Source organism: Lepidochelys kempii, chromosome 1, assembly GCF_965140265.1.
Source record: "Lepidochelys kempii isolate rLepKem1 chromosome 1, rLepKem1.hap2, whole genome shotgun sequence".
NCBI lineage: Eukaryota > Metazoa > Chordata > Testudines > Cheloniidae > Lepidochelys > Lepidochelys kempii.
In genome coordinates this window covers 261425466-261449185 of record NC_133256.1, presented here as the reverse complement: position 1 = coordinate 261449185, position 23720 = coordinate 261425466, and the positions used below count along the sequence as shown (strand labels likewise).

At 41.9% G+C, this 23720-nt stretch overlaps 1 protein-coding gene and 1 non-coding gene across 5 annotated transcripts in view; both read left to right on the top strand.

Annotated features, from left to right (window-relative positions):
• Window positions 1–17315, top strand: part of UBN2 (ubinuclein 2) — a 103234-nt gene extending 85919 nt beyond the window's left edge. For all 4 annotated transcript variants that reach the window (XM_073327286.1, XM_073327287.1, XM_073327285.1 and 1 more), the window contains 3 exons: window positions 9547–9793; window positions 10701–10790; window positions 13083–17315. In XM_073327286.1, coding sequence (XP_073183387.1) covers window positions 9547–9793; window positions 10701–10790; window positions 13083–13132 — 387 coding nt within the window. In that variant the 3' untranslated portion in view covers window positions 13133–17315. The remainder of the gene's footprint in view (window positions 1–9546; window positions 9794–10700; window positions 10791–13082) is intronic.
• Window positions 17316–23380: 6065 nt separating this feature from the next.
• On the top strand, window positions 23381–23453 carry TRNAR-CCU (transfer RNA arginine (anticodon CCU)). Its single transcript has one exon. It is a non-coding gene; the product is annotated as a tRNA-Arg (tRNA).
• The last annotated feature ends 267 nt before the right edge of the window (window positions 23454–23720 follow it).

Genomic DNA, 23720 nt, shown 5'->3' with positions numbered 1-23720 from the left:
AAAGCGAACAGCAATATGGGCTTCCCTGAGGCAGTAGAGACAGTGTTGGTGCTTGTCATTCATAGAGAATGAGTGAGGGCAGGAAAAACAGTTCTTAAACCCAGGACTGGAAGGCACAGTCCATGGGAGGAGGAGGAGATCAGATTCCAACCAGTGAAAACTATAACTATCTACACACTACGAAAAACAACAAAGAACTATATAGGAGGTAGAATAAAAGTTCTCTTTGCGTAAACACTAAGATCGCAGAGGAACAGCGGTTCTGACTCCAGCCATGTGGCGGTAAGAGGGAACTGGAGAGGCGTCAACCCATATGGCTTGTTGTTTTTTGGAGGAGGACACAGTGGATGGCTGTGGACGCTGCTGTGTGCTGTACTGTACTGCAAACAGCGTTTCCTTCTGCATCCATGTATCCACCTCCATACTGATTACTGCTCGCTACTCATCCACGATTGGAATAAATACAAGGACCACTACTTGAAGAGGTTACTTACCTGTAACTGGAGGTTCATCAAGATGTGTGGTCCCTATTTGTATTCCAATAACTGCTCGACGGGCATCGACCTGCACGGCCTGTTATAACCTCGGCTGGGAGCACAAGGAGACACATGATGTATGGGTCAGCGGACACTGCTACAAAAACCCTCCAGTGCATGGCCTGCACACGCATCCATGATTGGAATACAAATAGGGACCACACATCTCAAAGAACCTCCAGTTACAGGTAAATAACCTCCTCTTATTTATTAACTCATCCAGCCAGCATAAACTTGTAGCACTTACAAACCAGCCAGCAAGCCAGCTGTCCAAGTCTGTTCTGAAAGTGTGAACAAAGAAATCCTTTTAAACGAACTGCCATTGCGTACCCATGGTATTGATCAGAGAGCTCTGAGAAAGTTTGTTGTGTTTTAACAACATATCCGTAGAACCTAAAGCAGCAGTTTATTTGAATTTTTTTAAGATGCACTAAGATCCTTCTCCCAGCTTTCAAAATAGCTTTATTCTTTCTGTTTAGTCATCCTCTTGCAAGCTTGAAACTGACATTTTCCCTTATTGTTCTCAGTGATTTATTCTGAGGTATGCATTCTAGTTGTAGTAGAACACTTGGGCTTGCTGGGGCTGTATGATTTTTTTTGCTTAGTTTTCCCGTATGGCCTTTACCCCTTCCATCTGATGCTGTAATCTCCTCAGATGTAAACCACAATGGTCGTACCTGATCAGAACTTGCATTAAAAACTTCCAAAGAGGAGATCCAACAACTCGTTTCTGGGAGACTGTGTGGTCTAGTGGATAAAACACTAAACTGGGACTTGTGTTCCATTTCCGGTTCTGCCACTGGCTTGCTGGGTAGACCTGATACCTCCTTTTGTAAATTGCTTTGAGATCTACAGATGAAAAGCATTTATATAAGAGCAAAATTCAGTTATTAATTTTTATTAAAGAATACCCAGGCTTCTGTGTTTTTAAAAAAAAAAAAAAAATTCATGATATTCTTCCCACTGAGCTGTTACCGTACCAGTAGCACAGTACCCTGTTGTGAGGTGCTGGATTGCTGTAGAAGTGTCAGCTTTTGAATGGGATGTAAAATAGAACGCTTGACCACTCATCACCGTTAAAGATTCCATGCTACTTTTTGAAGAATAGGGACAATAGCTCTGGTTATTTGGCCAAATTCCAATTAGGGTAATTACGTTCTGCCTGCCTAAACCAAAAATTAGTCCTACAGTTACACCTAGAAAGATTCTTTACTTTCTGTTAAACAGTTGTGGCATTTTACAACATATGACTTGTTGTGGGGATGGATATATATGCTATCTGTCATAGGCAGCGATACGCTTTTTAAAACATGCTGTTTATTGCACAACAAATCAAGAGAACCATATACAACATTATATAACTCCAACTAATGAAAGCATGTATTATGTATGTGTACAGATATACACAAAGTATTAAAGGCTTCAGTTCTGCGACACATGCACTTTTGTTAAAGTACAATGCATGTAAAAATACACATAATCTACTGAAATGCTCATGAAGCAGACAGGAGCTTGATTATTAAGGTTTTCTCTACAGATCAACAGAAAGTAAACTGCCTGACGCTTAATTTATCTGTCTCAGAAGGATAAGGGGCTGGTTGAGCTGACTGTAAGAATATGAACCTGTGGTTTCTGGAAGAATAGGTATTTCATACTTGATGCTTTCTCCATTAAACTATTACCTGCTGAAGGTTGGAAGTTTTATTCCTATGGAATGTCTTTTCCAATTAATGAACATACAGCCATATTGCGTAACTACATTGGCTTGATTTTTTTTCCAAAATGTGAAATAGTGAATGATGACCATTTGAATGTCCGCATAGTTACTGTAACCTTCTCTCCAGCTTGTTAGACTCTGATATCTTCCTGCTCCAGTTAATCTAAAATGCAGTTTCCTTTTCTTAACCATGTCTCTTGCTTCTTGAATTTCTGCATTACTTCCTGCTATTTTCCTGTATGAAGTTCAAGCTTCTCTTCACCTTAATGGTTCTCAGTAATTTTACCCTCGTCTTTTTTGTCTTCATCTCCTTCCACTACCTTCTTTGCTGCTTTCTGCACCACCTCATAGGTCTGAAATACCCTTCCCATTAATAAACAATAATCTCCCCTCAACTTCTATATTAAGAAAGTACTACAGCCAAAATATATTCTGTGAAACATTTGAGCTTCGTGGCCAAACCCTAACTGTGTCTCCTCCCCTCTCTTGTTTTCACTTGTGCCTTTAGTTGATGAGCCCTTTGGGTAGAGGTGTGTTATGTTTGGCAGTGATGCATTTACAGCAATATTTAAAGGATGAATACAACTAGGTTTCAGAATAATAAGGGGGATCACATTTTGCAGTGGTGGTGGTTGTCTGTCTGTAGATTCAGGACAGAATTGCAGTTCACATTGGGAAGGTTTTCTCTACAATGAGGGAAGCTAGTAACTTGTTTTAAATGAAAGTTTATATTTTATTATAACCCTCCTCCTGCCCTTAAAACAACCAACCAGCCATGAGTGATACCAGAAAGTTGACAGTGGTTCATACACCTTCATGCCTTATGGGTGCGATCATTCTGATTATTTTAGCTTTTCCAGATTAAGTATGGAGGCTTTGTCTCCTTTGTCCACCGAGCTCTTGTTGAGAAAATCAAAGTTTTCTTGTATGACCAATCTGAGATCAGGTGGGGAAAAAAGCAATGTAACTGTCTTGAACTCTGTCCTTAGTGGTCCAAGTGACATACACAATCCTGTATTGATCCATCAGATCAGACAGGGTGCTTGATTGACAAAGGTAGTTGAAGTAACTTAAACTTCTAAATGGTATTTGACTGGATATCACTTGACATTCTGATTAAAAAATGTTGCACTATACAAAATCAATCCTATTTAATGGATTAAAAACATGTTAACTGATAGCTCTCAAAGGAATTGAAAATGGGGAATCTGAGACCAAGGGCAGTAATTCTAGTGGAGTCCCATAGGAATCTGTTTTTGGTCCAGTACTATGCACAAGAACATCAGAATGACCATACTGGGTCAGACCAGTGGTACATATAGCGCAGTATTCTGTCTTCCGACAGTGGCCAGTGCCAGGAGCTTCAGAGGGAGTGAACAAGACAGGGCAATTTGAGTGATCTATCCCATTGTCTAGTCCTAGCTTCTAGCAGCCAGAGGTTTAGGGACACCCAGAGAGTAGGGTTGCGTCCCTGAGCATCTTGGCTAGAAGCCATTGATAGCCCTATCCTCCATAAACTTACATAATTGTTTTTTAACCCAGTTTTACTTTTGGCTTTCACAACATCCCTCTCAGTGAGTTCCACAGGTTGACTGTGTGTTGTGTGAAAAAGTACTTCGTTAGGTTTGTTTTAAATCTGCCGCTTATTAATTTCGTTGGGTGACTTAAGGGGTAAATAACACTTTGTCCACACCATTCATGATTTTATAGACCTCTATCATATCCCCCTTCAGTCATCTCTTTTCCAAAGTGACCAGTCCCAGTCTTTTTAATCTCTCCTTATGTGGAAGCTTATATGGAAGCTACTCCTAATAATTTTTGTTGCCCTTTTCAGTATTTTTTCCAATTCTAATGTATCTTTTTTAGGATGAGACAACCAGAACTGCTCACAGTATTCAAGGAGTGTGTATACCAAGGATTTATATAATTGCATTGATATTTTCTGTTTTATCTATGCCTTTCCTAGTGGTTCCTAACATTCTGTTAATTTTTTTGACTGCCGCTGTACATTCAGCAGATGTTTTCAAAGAACTAGCCACAATGACTCCAAGATCTTTGAGTGTTGACAGCTAATTTAGATCCCATCATTTTGTATGTTTAGTTGGAATTTTTTTTCCAGTGTGCATTATTTTGCATTTATCATCTGCCATGTTGTTGCCCAGTCACCCAGTTTTGTGAGATTCCTTTGTAACTCTGCAGTCTGCTTTGGATTTAACTATCTTGAGTAAGTATTCAATATCTTTATCAATGATCTGGAGGGAAACTTGATTGTGGGTAAAGTTTGTAAATGACACTAAAATCAGTGGAGCAGTAAATAATGGGGACAGGTTAGTTCTTTAGAGCAATGTGGATTGTATAGTAAGCTGGGCTTACTCAAACATGTGTGCAGCTAAATCCATGCAGGACCAAAGAATATAAGTCACTTATAGGATGGGAAAATGTATTTTGGGCAACTGTGACTTGAAGAAAAGGACTTCAGGGTCATGGTGGATAACCAACTGAATGTGAGCTCACAATGCAGTGCAGCTACTTAAAAGCAAAGGCAATGTACGCAGGGGAATATTGGGTAGAGTAGGAAGGGATGTATGGCATTAGTGAGACCATTACTGGACTACTGTGTTCAGTTCCATGTCCATGCTTCAAAAAAGGCAAATTGGAAATGATTCAGAAAAGAGCTACAAGAACAATTCAAGGTCTGGAAAATCAGTTTTATGGTGGAACATTAATGATCAATCCATGTAGGTTATCCAAGAGATGGTTGGATCCAGATAACTTGATCGCTATCTAGCTATCTTCATGGGAAGAAGATTTCAGAGAGTCGAGGGTTTTTTAATCTAGCATACAAGGCATTAAAAGATCAAATGGCTGGAAGTTGAAACTCGACAAATTCAGATTTGAAGTGAGGCACAAAATTTTAAGTTAGAATAATTAGCCATTGGTGGATTCTCTGTTGCTTGAAGTAACTAAATCAAGACAGAATATCCTTCTAAAAGGAGGATGGGCTGTGTTGTGCAGGACGTCACCACAGATTATCAAAATATGGTCTTCCTGGCCATAAAATCTATGGCAATGGTGGTGTTGGCACCTAGCAACCATGTTTGAAAAGTACTTTTTCTTCTTTGAGTGATTGCTCATGTCCCTTCCATCTTAGGGGTGTGTGCACCATTGCTGGAGATTTTTCCCTTAATAGTATCCATTGGGCTGCTGTAGCACCCTCTGGAGCCACACACTTATGCGCTGGTATAAGGAGTGCTGCTGGCCCCGCACCCTCGGAGTTTCTTCTTACCACCCATGGTAGTTGTTGGAACAATCCTCCTTACTTCAGAAAGGCTTCTTGCTAGTGATTTTCAGACTTTTTCTACATTTGTGGTTGTCATAGTTGTAGTGTATATAGTTCAAGTAGTTTTAGTGTATATATTTAGTGTGAATAATTAGTTCCCATTGTAGAGGGTCATCTTCGCACCAGTGAATCGGCATGCCCCAATCCCTGGGCTGCAAGCCTATGCCCGTGAGTGAACCGTACTCCAACTGCTTAAGGTGGCTAGGCAACGCTCGTGTGAAGGACAAGTACCTGATCTGTTGGGACTTCAGATCCTGCATCAAGAAAGACGGGGACATCAGACTGAAGGCTCTCCCCGAGGAAGCCGCGCTCAGACCTGTCTCAGAGCCAAGCCACTCCAATTTGGAGCAGAGTACTTTGGCATCGGTGTGAAGTGCTCCCCTGACATTGAGCTCTTCCTGTTGCCATTCTCCATGTCCAGTGCTAAGGAAGAAGCATAAGAAGCAGTGCACTAAGAGAGGGTACTTGCTGGTGCAGAAGAGAGGCAAGTGGAGAGAACAGAGTTTAGTGAGACCCAGGCTGGGCCACTCTTCTACCCCCGGACCAACGCTGAGGGCGTTGAGCCTGGTGCGGGACCCTCCATCAACACAAGGAAGCCACCATGGTGCTAATGGACTGATAATGCCATTGACCCCACAGGCTTTTCAGGTGACTAGGGACCTTCCCTCTCTTCTGGTTCCGCCAACCCCAGCGGGGGACCTACCAGCTCCAGTGTCCAGAAGCAGGAGGGAACAGGGTGCATCAGGAACCTTCCTGGCACTGGGGCCCCCAGCACCATCTAGGAGCAAGCCATACCTGATACCAGCATCCCTATCTCTGGCATGCCACTGGTCCCCAGACTCCCAGCACCATATGGAGGCAGAAGTGGGTACCGCTCCACCATTGTTGCCGAGAGAAGAATCCTCTTTGGAGTCCAAAGAGAACCTTATGTACTGCCAAAAGCCCACCACCTTATGTACCGCCAAAAGCCTACTCTCCACCGCACTTCAGTGTTGGCACTTCAAAGCTGAAGCTAGTCCAAAATAATGGCAGTCTGATTATTAAGCGTAGCTTCATGTTGATAGCTCGTTCTACTACTGCTACTTCATGAGCTGCTGTTGGTTTTGACCTTTTAAAGCTGTAAATGGCTTGGGTCTGAGTTACCAGAGTTCACCTCTTTCATTGTACCTTGCAGCTGTAGGTGAGATCAGAGGCACTTGAGCTGGAACTCTCTCTGTATATGTCTTCAGTCCCAGAATGTTCTTCCCTGCCCTTTGCTCTGCCAGAGCCTGGATTTGTTTACTTTTGAATGTGCTAGAAAGCTCAGCTCTGTTTCTCAGACATTTCACAAGAGAACAGTTGGAAGAGATTAGAGTCATAAAGTTTAAGGTCAGAAGGGATCACCAGATCATCTAGCCTGATCTCCTATATATCACAGGCCACCAACACTCACACACTAAAGCCAACAACCAAAATTAGACCATGTGCCATAGGCAGAGAATAGGAGGGACCGAGGTGCACCAATGCCTAAGGCCTGTGCAATGGCAGGGAATTATCATATGACTTCTGTGTCTTTGGAGAACTGGTGATTATAATTATATAGGCAGTAAACAGTTGACTTAAGTGATTTTGCATATGATATATGGGTTATTTTTAAAGACTCCTGTCATAAAGGGAAGGGTAACCACCTTTCTGTATACAGTGCTATAAAATCCCTCCTGGCCAGAGGGAAAACCCTTTCACCTGTAAACGGTTAAGAAGCTAGGTAACCTCGCTGGCACCTGACCCAAAATGACCAATGAGGGGACAAGATACTCTCAAATCTGGAGGGGAGGGGGGAACAAAGGGTTCTGGCTGGCTGTGTGATGCTTTTGCTGGAAACAGATCAGGAATGCAAGCCTTACAACTCCTGTAAAGTTAGTAAGTAATCTAGCTAGAAAATGCGTTAGATTTTCTTCTGTTTAATGGCTTGTAAAATAAGCTGTGCTGGAGGGAATGTATGTTCCTGTTTTTGTGTCTTTTTATAACTTAAGGTCTTGCCTAGAGGGATTCTCTATGTTTTGAATCTGATTACCCTGTAAGGTATTTACCATCCTGATTTTACAGGTGATTCTTTTATCTTTAATTAAAATTCTTCTTTTAAGAACCTGATTGATTTTTTTCATTGTTCTTAAGATCCAAGAGTTTGGGTCTGTGTTCACCTGTACCAATTGGTGAGGATTATTATCAAGCCTTCCCCAGGAAAGGGGGTGTAGGGCTTGTGGGGGATATTTTGGGGGAAGACGTCTCCAAGTGGTCTCTTTCCCTGTTTTTTGTTTAAAACACTTGGTGGTGGCAACATACTGTTCAAAGACAAGGCAAAGTTTGTACCTTGGAGAAGTTTTTAACCTAAGCTGGTATAATAAGCTTAGGGGGGTCTTTCATGCAGGTCCCCACATCTGTACGCTAGAGGTCAGAGTGGGGAAAGAACCTTGACAACTCCAGAGCAGGAATTGTACTTTCTTTTATGAAAAGCAATTGTTATCCCTGTTTGTTGTTTCTTGTGGGATGCAGTAGGTCTCCATCTAGTTAGGATCTTTCACTGTTAAGGCTAGTCCGAATGAATTAGTAGAAATAAAGCTTTCCATAAACAATCAGGCTTATTTCTTTGTCCTTCTGGGACACCAGGTATGCTAGCATTCCACTTGCTTGCTTTGTATTTTCTTTAACCACCTTCATCTTAGTTTTGTTGTTGATGTAGTTAGCAGAAGCTTTCACCATTCTGTCAAGAACTGTCCTCACTTGGTTTCTCCTACCAGAGTCTCTACTAACATTCAAGGAGATTTCCCCTACATCTTGGTGATCTCAGTTCACCTTTTAAAACTATTATGTATTTAATCCAAGTTTACTATTCGAAAACACCCTATTTCCTCGTACTATATTCAGTACATGTCTGTGACTCAGATGCCTGTTACATGTCCATGTTGGTTTCCATTCAGACAGGCTCTCCTGTTTTTTGTTTTTGTTTTTCCTTTTTACCTTGATTCTTGAATGAACAAGAATTATTTGGTGAAGGAGGAAGATTGGTGAATGAGCTGGACAGTTGCTGGTATTTAGATGGCAGGCTAATTAATGCATTTTGGAATATTCTGAATATTCCTGGCTCTTCTTTATCCATCCTGGAGATGAAATTAACACAAATGTAATTTGGATATCAGATGGTATGCAGAGATTATATTTTCTCTGAGCAAGATTTTTTTTTTCTGCCTTCCCTCTGAAATTCTCATTAGTGTGATTATGGCCACTTATTTGCAGTGCCATGTATCTCTTGAAATGGAGCCATTTTTAAATATAGTTGTGGTTTTCAGGACTCCTTATTGTAAACATCTTGTTATGAAATAAAAAATCTACTAGTGTACTCAGTGTTTTTAAAGTATATATTTTGAAGGGGAAGAGGTTCCACATCTCCAAAAAATTCAGAGCTACTCTTACTAGATTAAAAATAACAATGCAAAACATTAATGGGAAATTTCCTCTTTAGAGCTCTGATTACCCTCCTTCTCATGTACAACCAGCAAAGAAATGGTGTTATGCCTAGACTGAAGGCAATCACAAGAGATGAACAAGAATGTTATTATGCCTGAATCTTATAAAATTGAAAATTGTGCTTATATAACAAGCCAAGAATGTGAGGAAAAACTCAAACATTGATAGCAGATACTTTTAAGGAATTAAGCTTGGTATTTTAAGGAACACCAGATATAACACAAACATTTCAATTCTTTAAATTTTTTTAACTTTCTGTTCTTGGTTTTGTCTCAGTACGGCTTTGATTGTAAACTCCTTGGATCAGGAACTGATTTTTTTTTTTCTGTGTCTGTACAGCACCAGCACCTAGCACAGTGGGTCCTGGTCCATGACTAGGGCTCCTAGGTGCTACAGTAATACTTTCAAAAAATTGCTTATTGTTATTTGTAACCCCTGTCTCTGTACAGTCAACAGCAGGAGCATCATTACTGGCAAATGCCTCACCTCTGACGCTTATGACATCACCCCTGTCTGTAACCAATCAGAATGTGACATCTGCACCATTGACTCCTTTTGGGATGCTGGGTGGCCTTGTTCCTGTGACTGTACCCTTCCAATTTCCCTTGGAGCTGCTTGGCTTTGGGACGGACACAGCTGGAGTAACAACCACCTCGGGATCTACCTCAGCGGCTTTCCACCACAGCCTAGCTCAGAGTAAGTGAAGCTAGTTATTCACACTGCAATGTAATTCAGCGTCCTTACTTCACCACTTGCGAACTCAAATTGGGAAGGAAGTGATGGAAACACCATTGCTTGAGTTACTTTAAAGTTGGACTGGGCAAAGTACAGTGTTATAATGTGTTATATAATTCTGTAATTGTGTATGATTCTAAAAATTAATCACAGTTTCTAAAAATTAGTCAGTTTTCTTCAAGATGATGACCAGCACTAACATGTTCATAGTATACAATGGGATTTGAACTTACTTTTTGTATTAGTTTGTCCCACCTTTTTAGAAGAGAGAACACAGTTTTATTACAGTAGTTTCTGTGCTATAAGTTTTACAAAGCAATTAATCAAAAGACTGGTAATGCAGAGACACTTGGTCTAGGTCAGAACCATGCTCCTCTCGGTAGCAGCTCACACAGAGCCTCTGATACTAGAACCATTTTTAACTGCAAGGGAGAATATTGACCAAGACAGGATTTATTATCTCCTAGTGTAGAAAAAGCCTTCAGATTTTCCACTTGGATTATTATTGGAGGCAATAGGGCCTTTCTGTTTACTGAAACAGTCCGAAGGATTGCATCTCTAACATGCCCTGAGCACAGGTACTGAATAAACCCATGGCTGAATGGACCAGCTTTTGGTGATGTTAACCCATTGGCCCTTTATCCCACATGTGACAGTGCTATCATGTAATTCTTGATATCTCATTTAAGGTTTGGGGTATGGCTTAAAACAAGTAATGGGAATGTGCTGATGTGCATCTAGTTATTTATGTAGCGCCCATCAACATAGCTCTGAAAATAAGAGGCTGCTGTTTTTAAACATGACAGCCTTCTTGTATACATTGGATTTGAATTCCTGCTTTTTTCCCCAATCTTTTCATTTCATTCAGATTTACTGAAGGGTTTGCAGCCAGGTGCCCAGCATGCAGCAACACTGTCTCATTCACCTCTGCCTGCTCATTTGCAGCAAGCTTACACAGGTAAGGAAATCCTTTTCCCCTCCTCCCTTTCACAGAAGTTAAAAACCTAAAGGCCAAATTTATGTTTTTGGCCTGAGAATTTGTCTGGGCTTCAGCTTCCTTACTGGGGACCAGATTGATGATGATCTGAAGATAACGAAGACAACAAAGGAAGTGGCTGGAATATTCTCAGGCTGCAGTAATGGCAAATGGTGCTCATGCTATTGCAGTTTTATGTGTGGAAATGGAATGGTGGGTCTTTCATTCATAAATTGTCACTACTATTGACTCAAAAGGTCAAAAATCTTGGAGGTAGTGAACTTTCTTGCACTGGAAGCTAGAGACCAAAGATTGCAATGAAACAGAATTATTAGTACCCATTAAATAATTTTATTGGTTACAAGATGAATGAGGGACTTATTTGTGAAGCCATTCTTCCCCTTTGGAGGTGACACTGAACTTCCATTTACCAGCTTCTTGATTTTTCTGTAATTCCTTTGTATACGTACAACACCTCATACTTCCAATAGGAGCAGGAGGTTGAAAACTCCTGACAGATTAGCTCAGACAAATATTTTCCCTTCCCTGAGAGGATTAGTTTGATTTTTTTTTTTTTTTTTTTTTTTTTTTTTTTTTTTGCAGTATGGTCTAGAGCAGAGGTTCTCAAACTGTGGGTCGCAACCGCGTTTTAATGGGATCGCCCGGGCTGACGTTAGACTTGCTGGGGCTCAGGGTCAACCCTAGGTGGTAGGGCTCAAGTTACTGACCCCCCGACCCAGGGCTGAAGCCCTTCAGCTTTGGAACCCCCGCCTGGGGCAGTGGGGCTTGGGTTTTGGCCCCTCTGCCCATGACAGTGGGGCTTGAGTGGGCTCAGACTTCAGTCCCTCCTCCTGGGGTCATGTAGTAATTTTTTGATCAGAAGGGGGTCACGGTGCAATGAAGTCTGAGCACCCCTGGTCTAGAGCTGTAGCTCACGAAAGCTTATGCTCAAATAAATTTGATAGTCTCTAAGGTGCCACAAGTAATCCTTCTCTTTTTAAGGATACAGACTAACACGGCTGCTACTCTGAAAACTGGTCTAGAACAGTGGCCCTCTGTCATGCCTGCTCCAATTAAGGGAGGTAAATTGGAGCTGGTTAGAGAAACCTGCACCTAATTGGGAAAGGGGAAACAGCTGCCAGACTATTAGCCTGTGGCTATATACAAACCCAGAGGAAGGAAGGGGGGAAGCCAGAGAGGGAAGCCACTAGCTCTTCCCTTCCGGGTGCTGAGGCTAAGGAATCCTCAAGGCTGAAAACCCCAAGCTGTGTAGAGTGAGAAGGTGGTGGGATTGCACCCAGTAAATAAACTGCACCAGTGATTGCTGAACCTGAGGGTCTCTGAGTGGTTTTCGGAGCAGAGCACAGGCAGGACCAAGGGGGACCCTGCTACACCCTGTTACAGTCCACAAGCTCAGCATGGCTGAAAAATCATTCCACAGTTGTAAAGGATCGTGCAATTTAGGACATGGAATTTTCTTGGCTACTTCATGAGTTGTGGCTCAAACAGGGAATGGGGGTCTGAAGTGGGCAGAGTGGAGCTGGGAGTGTTCTTTATTCCACCCACACAATGCTCAGCTCCACAGGTTTTAGGAAAAAAGAAAAGGAGTACTTGTGGCACCTTAAAGACTAACCAATTTATTTGAGCTCCACAGGTTTTAGGCTGTTTCAAGAGCCTGTGAAAGCAGTTAAACCTTTCTTACTCATCTGTTTGCTTCAATAAGTCCTTGTGGCAATAAGTACCATAGGTTGATTTTTATGTGCTTTATTGCAAAGAGTACTAGAGACACCTGAGGATTAGACTTAGCACTCTCCCAAATGACAATTTAGCTGTTATTTCAAGAAAGAATAGTGTATTGTGCTGAGTGTTAAGCATCAACAATTTTAATGCAAATTAAATAAGTTGGTGAGAAGATAATGAGGGACTCCACTCCGTGAAGACAGCACATTATAGTAGTGTTTGAGCTGGGCATCCCCAATTTAAATTTTAGTTTTAAAAAATAACCAGAAGCCGCCCACATCCTGTAGACAACTTATCAGTCAGTCACAGCCTTTGGTGCAAACAAGTACATTCATTTACTGCAAGTCACAGTTGTGCACTCTCACTAGCTGCTGGAATTCACATATTTGGGGCAACCAACAGGAACACAGTTCAGTATTCTGCAGTGCGGGTTGCTTTATTTATAGTGTAACTCACATAATCACAAGAGAACTTTATACCTGTGTTTCTTTGTTCCTCTTCTTTCCCCCTTCTACCCCCACCCCCAAATTCCAGATGGAGGCCAAAGTAAAGGGGACACTAAGTTACAGCGGAAAACCCAGTGACTTCTGGATGAGCAAGGGAGCATGAAGCGGTTCTGATTGGCTGATGGAATCTGCCCAGTTGGGAAAGTGCTTACATGGTCACAGGGCTGCTGTTTCTGTCAATGTTTACATACTCTCATCCCAAGCACTGTGGTGGGAGGAAAGAAGAAAAAGAAAATACTCGATCAAATAGAGGAGGAAAAGGAGGAAAGGCTTTCATGCAGATTGATCATAGTTTGAGCTTACCTAAAGAAACTCAGCCTTTTAAAATCTATTCTGACTGGCAAGTTTCAGTTGTCAAACCCACAGTGGCACAATGTTTACTTTCTGGGTAATGCCTAATGATAAGGAGGAAGCATGAAGAGCGATGGAGTAAATTTCTCCATCTATCCTGGGAGGTAGGAAGCCACCCACTTTAACAATTTGAAAGAATATAAGTGGGCCCTGCAAAAGAATGCAAAAGAATATAAATGGGCCCTGAGTGTATCATATGGTTGTGGACCTTACGTAGTACAGACCAGAGACGGTCTGCTGCTTGGGCAGTCTGACGTAAATAAGAATAAACTTTCCACAGATAGTTTCTGATACAGACATTTGTCCAACATTACCTCTTTGGAAAAGCCTAATGAATACAGGCCTTGTTTGGTTTTGTGGGTACTGTGGCTAAAGCAGTCTCATTACTCCCCAGGCAGAGCTCCCTTTCAAAGAGAGAATCCTGTTGGAGAGGCAGGAGAAGAGTAAAGAGCGGTTTACATTAGTTTCTACTCCCAAGTTAATTTTAGCACAGAATGTTTGGTATTTAAAGAAAAAATTCTGTCTTTTTTACATAAAATGGAATCTAAATTTTGTTTCAGATCAGACAGCATTCTTATCTCCCCACACCTAATTTTTTTGGAAGATGGACACTATGGTTTTCCACCCTTAAACTTGTTTCATTTCTTCAATTGGTTCTCCTTGTGTATCTCTGCTATTACCGTATAGAATCTACATCCTTCATAAAACACAAGGGCACTTCCTCATCCTTGCTGGATCCGTTCCCTCTTCCATCCAACTACTTTCAAAAGCTAGACATGGTAGTGAACCCTTGAGCTCAGGAGAGCTGGATGTGGTTTACTTCAGAGCCAAGTTATACTGCTTCAAGCATTAGCCAAAGAGGAATCGTTCAAAAGCAATCTGGGGTGCCTTTTCTCCTCCTGGGGCTGAATGTGTTGTCTCTTTAGCATTCCTGGCCCCTTCTGGCCTGGGGTACTCATGACCTGAACTCTGCCCTGCATGGTATTACAAGACAGCAAGGCTGGCTTTCATTTTTGGATAGCAATATATTGGGTAGTCCGTTTGTATGTTTAGGAAACGTTTAGCACACATTGCACTTTTGATAATAGGATAGAAGAGGTTCTTAGATTAAAACTTTATTGTTGAGTCCCATCTTTCTATAAGCGGAAAGAAAAGCATGGCAGAAATTGCAAGGTAAAAGTAAGAAAGTATGGGATCTTCTGATCTGGAATATCACAGTTTCTGATTTGAGGTCCTTTCTGTTGCAAATCCAGTATATCCCTGTGATCAAAGATGCTGGAATTCTAGTCTGTCTTGAACTTTCCAGTAGTTCTGATCTGAGATTGTACTTGTGACTGACCGTCACCTCACACCTTCCAAGTACAAACTTTGACCTCTGGCTATTAAATCTCTAGTGTTTTTGCTAGACCAACTTTTAGCTTTCCATTTTCTTTGACATGTGAACTATTTTTCTTAAGACCAGACAACAATTCTTTTTTCTATTTAGATCTCTTTAATTTTATATATATAAATTATATATAAACATGAATTTAAAATAATATATATTGTATATATCATATAAAAATAAATGAATGTTGGGTTGAGCCCAGCAATAAAGGATTTTGCACAAGGAATTTCTGTAAAGGACAGATTGAACCAAAATAAGATCCATTAGGTTTTGAATTTCACCCCTGTGGCACTAGGCAAATTGTGTTTTTCTGCTAATGTAAGTGTTCTGTAGGTGGCATGTTGGTTAGACAAAATTACAACTCTTAGCATCAAGGTTAATTTCAAAAAGGGTGTATATATTCATACAGACCCTGGCATTCCTACTCAGATGAAAATTCTCCAAGGCATAAGACTCCATTAACTATTCAGAGGGTAGCATCCAAGTTTTGCTTTTGTGTGATCTTTTACCCCAGGAAGGGAGGAAGGAAGCAGATTCTGTGAGGCCAGAATTCTTTGACCTATGCCAAACGTACCACACTTCTAATAATGCATGTAGCTGAGGGGCTGAAGTGGAGAGCCACCCAGCAGCAATATGTGGAAAAGACCCCCCGCTCCAAGAGAACTCTGCCCTCTTCTATACTTCCTCCCTCAAAGTGTCTCGCTCATATTGCCATCCTTTACTTCCATACTACTTTTTTTTTTAAGTGAAATTCTAGATCTAGTGACAGGTACACAATTGACAGTCCTGGAGATCGGAGCCCCTTATCCGTACAGCACAGACAATGACAGCACAAGTTTCCTTTCTTCCGCAAGTGTGCCTCATTTGCAGAGCATCATCTCTAGGATTGAGAGGGGAATTCAGTCTCCACAGCCCATTCAATCATTGGCCTGTTTGTTGAGAATGGTAACAAGAAGGCATATTAGTACTAGTTTTGGAAATAGTTGTATGATGTGAAACTGAACTGAGGTCACAAACTCACTTCATATAGGCCACTGAAACAGTAACTATTTTTAGTCACTACCAGTCTTATGGGCCACTTTGGAATCAAGTGACCCAAAGGAGAAAGATTCTGTATTTCAACGCCTTCTCTATGCTCCACTTGTTCAACCCAGAAAGACCAGGTCAAAAGATAACTACAGAGTAATTCCCGGGATCTTTGCAGAATGGGGGAGCATGAGCAGATGTGCAGTGAAGGATATCTGCAACATCCCAGTGCAAAATTAGACTAATACACTTCTTGCACAGCAACTTGTTGTTTAAGCTGTTTTTCAAGAGTTACTATTTTTAAGGGCCTTTGGTAATATATATAAGCTGTTGTACATACTAAACCCTCAGTATTCACAAGCAATAAGAGCCAGTTGAGCTGTCTTTCTGGGCAGCTGACCTTAATTTGGGGATTGTTCGTGAGCTGGATTATCAAGCTCACTCTGAGCCTCAAATAATGCAAGCAATAATTTCAAACACAGGTTTTAGATGCTAAAAACCCTTTGGGTAATGCCTTCTGCTACATGTTCCAAAGCTCCAAAAGGCATAGGTAGCAATTTTCAATCCTCTGGGAACTTTGCAAATAGAGAAAGGAGCTAGGCTAGGTGAACCACAACCTGCAAAATTTCTAATAATTTGGATCATTATTGCTGTGTTCTCCGCCTCCCCAAGATAGATGTTGATGACCTAAATCGTTATTTTTTGCCCATCATTCTCTATTATTTTGCTGTTAAAATGAATTAGTAATATTGAGTCACCAAGTCATGAGTGGATGCTGTGGGTTTAACATCTGTTTTCAGCTAATCAGAAGTGACTTTTAATAACCTGGGTTCTGCTTTTTGTTTGAATCCTGTCAAGGCTGTTTGGTGCATAGATTTTGGGTGAAACAGGCACACAGGGTCTTGTTCCTTTCCCCCACTCCAACTGCCTGACACTTCCTCCACGCTCCTCCTCCACTTGGTCCAGGACATGAAAGCAGAGAAATCCTTCAACTCTCCCAAGCTGCCATCAGTTGTGCAAACCATAACCTTCTGGGGGTTGTCTCTTAAGACTCCAACTAACTTTCACTTTTGCTGCTACATTTGTAAAATGAACTTTTGGCTGTATTTATTAGCAAATTTTAATCTAGTTTACAGTTCGTTTTTGGAGTAGTTTTTGCCCACAGATGGATTAGGAGTGATGGGGTGTTTGATTTTTTTTTTGAGTGCATTGTTAAAGGCACAGTGATCCCTCTTCTATTTTAGTTTTGGACTTTCTTTGAAGATGGAATTGCAGGAAAAAGCAACACCTGCAGTCAAGCAAAGCTCTGGAAGGTTTACACCCCGGACTCCAGCTCCCCATTTTTTGCTAAGATGGGGATCACAATAGGGACACTTGCTGTTTTGTTTTCTTAAAATGAACCAGAAGGTAAATGTGGTAGGTAAATGACTGGTTAATTAACACTTTATGCAATTTTAATTTTATAGAAGTTTAAAAATAAAAGTTGGTAGATTCTGATTGGTCCTAGCTCTGGTGAAATGGCTGTTACCCCTCCATGACTTACTTGATTCAGGCCTTTGTCCTTTGTTTAAGTGCCTTTTCTTTATTTTATTTTCCCCTCTCCCTTCCTTTAAACTATTCTCAGAGATCCTAAAGTGCTGGGAGGCATTTGGGAGAAAAATTTTAAACTTGCCAAGATGACTTTATGCTGTTATACTATTTTCCCTTTTGTAAAAAGTGTGTGTGTGTGTGTGTGTGTGTGTAATAAGTTATAGCTGCTGTACCATGGCATTCATTCTGTATGCTCTCTCACACACAAAGCAGTATTCCTAAGAATCCTGTTTTCCTTCTGAAAGGTGGACATTTGGGCACAGATGACAGTATAGTAAGGTGGGGGGAGTGAGAGAGAGAGGAGTTTAGTGGGAAAGGAATTTGATGTACTTCCCTTTGGAGGTCTATGTTTGAATCTTGTTTAGGTCGCAGATGAAATTAGTTTGGTAGTCTCAATCTGTCTACCTGTAAGTATTAGACTGTCTCTCATAACCACTCCTAGAGTTTGGAACAATTCCCCACAACTGATGGCCCTTTTAGTAGAGGAGACAGCTAAAATACTAGGTTGCAACAAGTCTGAACTGAGATGTATTACAGGGAAGCTTGCATGGTGCTATCCACATCTGCCTGACATTAGTCATGCCATCAGTTTCTAGCTTAAATTAGTACTTAAATTCACCAAAGTTGTGCCACTTTCTCGCATGCAATAGATGAACGGAGTGGGCTTCCTTATATTGTTCTCAGCAAATTAGTCTCAGTAAAATTTAAAACCTTGTTATAATCCACAAACTGCTTAAATCACACACCAGAAAAAGTGCATTTTTCCAGCTCTTAGCAAAGATTGGAGTAAGGTGTCATGTTGTTGAGAGACTTCATTATTTGTAGAAGATCTACTGATTAGCAATATAAAGAATTACAATACATCTTAACTACAGTGATCAAACTAAATGAACATAGATTTTCTTTGTTTATTAAATTTTGCTTGTTATATAACAAGCAATCTGCTAATAGGTGTCAAGTGATTTAATGCAAATTAGCAAGGTTTTACTATATGCTGAAAATAATTGAACAGATGTCTAGCTTGCATTTCTATAAAAATGTTCAGAGAAATCAGTGTTGACTAGTCAAAAGCAAAATTAGATGTTGACTAATGCTGAATGTTGCTCCACCTACAATAACAAACGTAAGTAGGCTATGGTGGTTCTGTGCGGTATTTCTACTAGGTAGTGTGACAGGGTTGGTCTGGATGCAATGTGGAGGAGGAAAGAGTGGGCTTTCCCCTTCCAGAAACCAGATCAAGGTTTGAGAACTTCCCTCCCTAATTAGGAGCAGAGTTAATCTAGGGAGCAAGGTGGGCTGTCAAGTACCAGGGTTTGGTTTTGTGAGAGAAAATAGGGTATGGACGTAATTTTAGTTTTTAACTTACCCAAAAGCTTTTTTTAATATGTTGAAAATCATGAATCTATCTATCTAATCTGTGATCCTGCCAGCACAAAGCAGCCCCAAAGCTGGCTTACCCACCTTTCCTGAGACCCAGCAATTTCTGGCTGTTAACATAGCCCCTTGGGGCTATGGGTAGGTGAAGTAACTTAAAGAATCTATGAATCTGCTCCAAGGGACCAGCGTGGCATGCAGCTGTCCCAGGACTGGGGGGAACACAAAGGTGCCCTCCAGCCATGTGTGCACCCCCTACCTGAGTTGTGCTGTACTCTCCTTAGCTGAGGCAAAGGATGTCTGTCTACATTTTTAGTATCCAACGTGATAACTGTAACTCTATAGAGCAACTCTTAGAATGAAGAAAATCTTTTTGCTACTTATTCCATCTTTCTAGAAATGAACTGGAACTTCTCCTTTTCTCTCACCACCCCCTTCTGGCTGTAAAGCAGGAAGCTGCTAATAATTTTTTAATACTAATGAAAGTGTCCAGTACAAGTGGGATACACTACCTTTGGTTAACTTTGACAGTGTTCTTGACTGCCCAACAACAAAAGAAAGGATGTGAGGGGGAAGATCTGTTGTCCAACCAAAACAAGTTGGGAGATACTACCAAGTTTAAGATAAACCAAATAACTAATGACACCCAGAGCTTATTTGGAACTGATTAGTTTCCACCTATGGGGGGAAAAAACTGTTTTGTGTTCTCAGCTTTTTCCAGATAAGGCCTTAGTTTGATTAGTAGTCATGAATATCAACTATGCAGATAAGTATTCTTTACATATTCCAGTGTTATGTACACTCCTCACCCTGCCCCCATTAACAAATGTTAAACTTCTACCCAAAGAAACAGGACATAGTTTTTGAATGTCTGTACTACAAAAAAGTATTTTTTTCTAACAGGGAAAATGAACTTTGTATTCAAAAAAAAAAAAGAAAAAAAACCCATTTTCTTGTGCAAACTCTAGTATCAGAAGTGTAATGAAATGGCTTTTGAAGGGAGACTAAAATCTCCAGTTGGTGATAAGTTTGATTCTGAGAGCTTTTTAGATAGTTGCACAATATTCAGCTCTGCAGAACTGGACCAAGAAGCCACAGCAATCGGATGTATAGATTACACTTTTGGGTGGTGAGGGATTGATTTCCTGTACCCTTCCTACCACCGAAATATAGGATTTAGTAAATGCAATGTTTAGTGAACTGACTGCTTTTAATTAAGGGGAGATTTTAGCTAGTCAGTGGCTGGATCTCTTATAAATGGAGCCTCTTCTAAATAGAGGCTGAATTGGGATCCCCACTGCCTTCTTTTTCACTGCTCAGTGTTGCACTTGTTACAGCGGAACAATCCAGCTCAGAGGCAAGAGCTGTAATGAATCTGTTTTAAAGTCAGTATTTCTATCTTGCTGTAGCAATTTGTGCAATTTTCTTGCATACATTCTCACGGTTTAGACTGGGATTTGTTTCTCTCCAGCATATTTATTTAGGACTATTGATTTAAAGAAGTAAAATACATTACACTGTTAATTAATTATTCCTCTCTACTTCCCCCCAAAAAGTCTCTGCTGAGCATTGTTATATTTTAGCAGTTAAATTAGTCCCCTTTCTATGTGATTTGTCTCCCTTGTCCAGCCTCCTTCCCCTGAGGGTCGGGGATCAAATGCATTTTGTGGTTAAGTAATCCTTAGAATGCTGGTAATTTCTAGGCTACCAGTCAAAGATGCGTACTACAGTAGGAGGGTATCTGTTGCTCTAATTTACAGAGAGAGAAAGCACTGTACTAGAACTCTTCCTTGTGAGCAGACATGGGCGAGTCCTTTTACCTCTGCCTAGTGAAGGCATTTGCTCAACAGCAGAGCTTCCAAGCTTAAAACTTGCTTATTCTAATTGCAGCAAGAGTCCTCTCAGTGAAAGGGTTTAGGCTGCAGTATCCGGTTTACTGTTTCATTCAAAAATATATGAAAGAGTTAACCAGCTTAATTCTACTTGGCTGGCTGGTGCTCTTGAGAATGTAGATTATGTATAGTGAGGGGCTGAAGGCCCTTTACATGGGTACTTTCCTGACTGTCATTGCCAAGTTTAGAACAAAAAAATAGCAAGCAAGTGCTTATTGTGCCTCAACTAAATTAAAAAGAAACTGTCAGTATACAGACTTTTGTGATCCTCCTTAATACCAAGAAAGGGAATGTACAATTCCTGTGCAATGGCAGACATATTTGAAGTGGGGATTCTGTGATTTTTTTTTTCTTTTTTATTCCACACGAATTCACGTCTACTTGCTCCTTAATACCTGCTTACTTCAGAACATGGGGAAAAGCCCTTGGCTTGGTGAAAGAAAGAGCAGGCCCATGTGCTTATCTGATGAACTCCCCTGTAAAATGCTTCCCCCATGTGACAAGAAGCATGTATAACAGCCCTTGAGGAGAGGGGCCTGAATAACCAAATCCAGCTACTCATTGGTGATGGGTGCCAATTACTTTGGTTTTGTTTTTTTACAAAGATGCGTTCCACTAACTTAAAGGGATACTGTATTTTTAAACAAGTGATTTTTGATTTCTCTCTCCTTATAAAACTGGACCTGAACACAAGTTTTGAGTTGATTTTTTTTTGTAATAATCTCAGGACCTGAAAGATTGTAGCATTTAGTGTGTCTTAAAAATTATGTACTGTACCAGCCATGGATTTTGTAAATACACGTGTCTCCCTTTTTTTCTATTATTTTAGGGTTTTTTTTAAAGAAAGTATGTAAGGCTCTTTGCCAGAGGAACTGGTGCCTGCTTAATTTCCATCCTGAACTGGAGCAGGAAAATGGGGGAGTTGCTGCCATAAAAGCCTGCACCAGTTCCAAATGTGTATGCTTGCTGATCAGTTTAATACATGCTAGCCATTTAACTGGGAAGCTAGAGTTTCCTGTGTGCATTCCCAAGTGTGGTTGGCAGTGCTTTGTCCACCTGGGAGGTTCCTGATAAAACTCTTCACCTTGATACTGTGATGTTTTCCCTTTCCTCCCAAATATTCAGGTTTATTGTCCTACCTTTTGCAGGACAGTTCAGTTTCTTTTTTGACAGGTCACATATCTGACATTCTGCAAGAATAGCTGGTGGAACTTAATTCCTTTTATCATGCTTTGGTCCCGCAGGATAAAATTGCAGAGAAGGCAGTGCTATCCCCTAACTACATATGTGCACTCACTCTTGCAGATCCCAGTGGGGTAACTGAATCTACTGAACCTGCCTCACAGGTCCCAAACATGTTCTGACCCTTCCTACTTTCACTGTCCTAAACAGGGTGCTGAGATTTTTTGGCAATAGGCTTGCTCTGAGATTCCAAGTGTAGCTAGCAGACCTGTGTTCTAAAGTAAGAGCCTTATTTAATTGAGTGTAGATGTTTCCTGTCCTTAATTGGGACAGGGTTCTTTTTCATGAGTGTATTTTTCTTTTGTATGTGTCATGTGTCTGTGCTGTATTAAATAAAGAGGAATGTACATATTAGCAGTGTGTGTGTGGTTGTGAGATAGATAACTTCTCAGCAGCGTAAAGACTGGACTATTTACATCTATCTAAGCTTTCCGCTGTAGCTGCCTTCATTCCACGTGTTGGTTCAAATAAGTTAGTTTCATCAGCGACCCACTGCCAGGTAACATGATCAATTCCCCCACGGTTGGGGGAAGAACGCCTCAGCTTCAGCCTGCAAGCAGCAATAATGGGACAGAGCGGGAGGAAGATTCTCAACTCCAGCGGGCGGGGGGGAGGACTGGTAGCTATGATTAAATAAACGTGTAAAGGCAGGGGTGTTAAACTACATCTTATCTTCCCCTTCTCCCCCCCCAAGGGCTGGCTCTGCACACGGTGGCGGTGCTGGGCCGCTAGGTCTTGTTCTCAGCTTTGCTCTAGCGCGCCCCCCGGCTGTAGCTAATCTGCTCGTTTCTGACACTGAAGAAGAGCCCTGCACTGAACTTCGGTTGGCCCATCAGTGTTCGCCCAGCCCGCCTGCGGCTGCAGAGGGGCGAGCCTTCAATTAGCCCGGGGAAATGTCGGCCCGGGTTTGGGTGATCAATTAACCCCGACCCCGCGCGTCAGAAGCTGCTGACCGTGCCCCAGAAAACTCAGTCCGCCCGGGGCTGGTAGCGGGCTGGGTTGGGGGCGAGCGGAGCAGCGGTGCCGCTTGCTCCCCTTACGGGCCACCCAGCATGCGGCAGCCGGGGGCGGCGCCGGGCGGGGCACGACCTCCCGGCCGCGGCGGCGGGCGCCCGGTGGTGGTCCTGGCACGCAGCGGGGCCGCCCGCTTTGCTCCGCGGCCTCCCCAGTTCAACGTCGGGGCCAGGTTCCAGGGCCACGCACCGCCCCCAGCGCCATCATCGCCCCACGGCCTTCGGGTAAAACTACACTTCCCAGCGTTCCGTGCAAGGAGAGCGGCCGTTCCCATGACGTAGTGCGCCTCGTTGGTGTGCAGACACGATACGTCCCAGAAGGCTGTGCACACAGCTTCCTGTCTACAGCTCACAGGAGCGTGCTACTAGATTGGCCAATCGGCGTGCATTAAAAGGAGGAGGGGTCGGATGAAGGGAGAAATGAAGGAAGGAAGAATTGCGCTTCGTGGGAGCCCCAGTGGCCTAATGGATAAGGCATTGGCCTCCTAAGCCAGGGATTGTGGGTTCGAGTCCCATCTGGGGTGAAAAACATTTTTTTCCCCTTCCCCAAATTGTTTATCCGTTTGCTCGGGACAAGTCTTTGCACAAGTGTGCTTTCAACGCGTGGGGTGGACTGAAGTCACTAAAAGAGACTTGTGCCCAATAGAGCCTTATGCATAACGCTGAACACTTGAAGTGTAACAGCTCGCCCTCCCAGCGGAGAGTGTCTTTGACTGACTGCCCCACAGTGGGGGGAGGAACCACACTCCATCTTACTGAACCTGAGCAACATACAGTTGTGTCAACGCCAA